This window comes from Rhinolophus ferrumequinum, chromosome 6 (assembly GCF_004115265.2).
Source record: "Rhinolophus ferrumequinum isolate MPI-CBG mRhiFer1 chromosome 6, mRhiFer1_v1.p, whole genome shotgun sequence".
Taxonomy (NCBI): domain Eukaryota; kingdom Metazoa; phylum Chordata; class Mammalia; order Chiroptera; family Rhinolophidae; genus Rhinolophus; species Rhinolophus ferrumequinum.
This window is the reverse complement of record NC_046289.1, coordinates 55,536,849-55,539,524: the sequence shown is the minus strand read 5'-3', so window position 1 is coordinate 55,539,524 and position 2,676 is coordinate 55,536,849. Positions and strand designations below refer to the sequence as shown.

Below are 2,676 nucleotides of genomic sequence, written 5' to 3'. Positions count from 1 at the left end.
CTTGCCTTTCACCGTAATAAAAGCTGATGTGTATCACACATCAAAATCCACCTTTAAGCTCCTGAATGGTATTTTTTAAAAGGGCACTTTTCAGATTTGACCACTATGTGGAATATATGGCAAGTCACTAATACATCTTTCCGAGTTATCAACCCCAGAACTTCCTTTCCTATAATCCTCTGCAAGGGAAAAAATCCTTGTGTTTATCCATTGATACTACTTCTAAGGATTTCTCTCTTCCTCTAATAATCACTACCCAAGCATTTGTCTCTAGAATCTTTCCAGCATTCCCCAGGTCCCAGACCGTTCCCGAACTTCCACTAATACCATACTCACTGTCTGCCTGCTGTTGAGTAACAGCAGGTTTTTTATGTCCTTGGAGATTCAAAATGGGTCAAGAATCAGACTGTGAGCCCTTTGAGGGAAAGGACTGTGTCTTGTTTATTGTTAGAACCTCTCAACATTAGGCAGAGTACCTGGCACCCAGGAGGTGCTCAATAAATATTCTTGCCCACAATTAAGCTAATGGCCATTCACACACACACACACACACACACACACACACACACTAGCCAGCAATAGCCAAGTAACCAGATTATTCTTATGCATAACTGTATTTAGGAGAAAGAAGTTGAAGCTCAACTTTCAGTATCGAAGTCCAAATCAGTCTGTCTTCACAATAACTATAAGGTGACTTTAAAACAGATTGTGATGACTGAAGCCCAAAACCTTACAATTGAAAAATCACAGTATCTTTTTTTTCTCTCACAAATTATCTTGGTGGAAAAAAGCAGACCCAAAGTCCAAGAGCAATTTAGTATCCAGTCAGTCTCTAGTGAACCCGCCTACAATTAGGCAGCTCAAGGATGGACTCTTCACCACAGTGAAAGGGGGAGGACCGGCTATACAAAGTAACTAGAAATGTTTACAGATCTTTATCTCTCCATGTGCAAATGACTCTGATACTTCTTAGTAGGCACCTTATTCATACGTTAGAGATCTACAATGCTTAAAGAAAATTACCAGGTTTAGAGACATTCCAGTTCTTAAATCTGGGGCTGGAAAGACAGGGGTCCCAGAAATTGTTTCATGCAAACTCCTCATTTCATGGTTGAAGAAACTGATCATATACCTTATATTTGTAGAGAAAGTCACAAGTTACAAAAAGCTTTCCTATTAAATTCAATCCCCACAATAGCTATAAGAGATGCAGGGCAGGCATAATTAACCCACTTACAGATGAGGAAACTGAAGTACAGAGAGGTTAAAGACTTGCCCAAGGTCACACAGTAAGTGGAAAAGGCCTGGGGCTAGAATCCAGTTCTCTTGTTGGGGGGTCCAGATCTCTTTTCTCTGTAACATGCTGCAATTTGGGCCATGTGCTTACTTGGGTCACATTTGGAAGTAATGATTTTAGAAACCTAAATGGGGATTCTGTTGCAAATGTGAACTTCAAAAGTTAAGGCCATTCTGTTAACTGTAATTAGGAGTAATTAATAGCTGGCAAAACACCTACCTACACATGAGTTACAGTATAAAATGCCATGATTACACATATTAACAAAGGGTACCACATACTGCCCAAGACAAATTTTCAGAACAGTCTTCAAAGGGACAGTTCTCCAAAACATGCCAGTCAGAGATTTCCAGACCCAGAGAATACTGGTGTCAGTATTACAAAGAAAAGGATGCCCCTTCCCGTAAATTAAACCCAGAAGGAAATGGCTCGTCCCAGCGAATGGTGAAGACGTGGAGCCTAACAAGGCTCTAAGGGATTACACGCAGGTTGCAAACTCCCAGCGATAAATGAGTCCGGACCATCCCAACCGGTGAATCAGCTCGCCTTGATCCATCCGGCTGCACCATCCCCAGGGGCTCACCACCCCAGGGCAGCAATCTGAAACCGGGCAGCTAAAGGTGACAATCGGCTGGCGACCGTTTGCAGCATTCCAAATAATCTCACCGAAAGGTTGGCGGGCGGTAGAAGTGGCACCGCATACCAACACGAGACGTTATTTTAAGCGCGCGTTCCCAAGGGAGGGACCATCTGCTCCATCCGAGAAGCATCTCCCATCAGCCAGGATTTTACCTACATAGAGCCAGAGGGCTGGGCAATCCTGACCCAGGCCCACCCTACTCAATCCTCATGGGACCCCTTGCTAGACACACGCTCTGCTCCGAGCCCGAGAAGCCTGGCAGGGCCAGAGAGCCCCCCGAAGCCGGCCTCCCTCCGCCGCCTTCATCATCATCACCGCCCAAAAGAGGAAGGCACCTCTGCGGGCGACAGGCGGGCAGGGCCGGTGATTTGGAAACGCTCGGGAAGGGGGTGGTGCCGCCGGCGCCCTGCGCGCCCCCGCCCCCTCCCTGACAGCCTGACAGCCCTCGGCGCGGCCCCGCGGCCCCTTCCCACTGCCCGCCGGGCGTCCTACCTTTGTGTAGAGCTCGGACGCGGCCATGGCGGGCCCGTGGCGCCGACGCCCCCCGCCCGTGCGGAGGCCGCACCTCGCCTGGGCCGCCGCCCGCGCCGACTAGGAAGCGCCCAGGCTGCCGCGGGCGGGGAGTCGGGCACGACCGGGCGGGGCGGGGCGGGGCGGGGCGGCTCAGGCTCGGGCGGCCCGCGGGGGCCTCGCCATCACTCCCGGGCTCGCCGCGAGCAGCCGCGAGCAATCCGCGTGC

At 49.9% G+C, this 2,676-nt stretch overlaps 1 protein-coding gene across 8 annotated transcripts in view; it reads right to left on the bottom strand.

The window, feature by feature from the left end:
* The window catches only part of MYO5A (myosin VA), a 163,496-nt gene extending 160,820 nt beyond the window's left edge, over positions 1 to 2,676 (bottom strand). For 6 of the 8 annotated variants that reach the window (XM_033107343.1, XM_033107347.1, XM_033107350.1 and 3 more), the window contains exon 1: positions 2,430 to 2,524. In XM_033107343.1, coding sequence (XP_032963234.1) covers positions 2,430 to 2,456 — 27 coding nt within the window. In that variant the 5' untranslated portion in view covers positions 2,457 to 2,524. Of the gene's footprint in view, positions 1 to 2,429 lie in introns of all 8 variants that reach the window. The other 2 variants (XM_033107344.1, XM_033107342.1) reach the window with 2 other exon arrangements.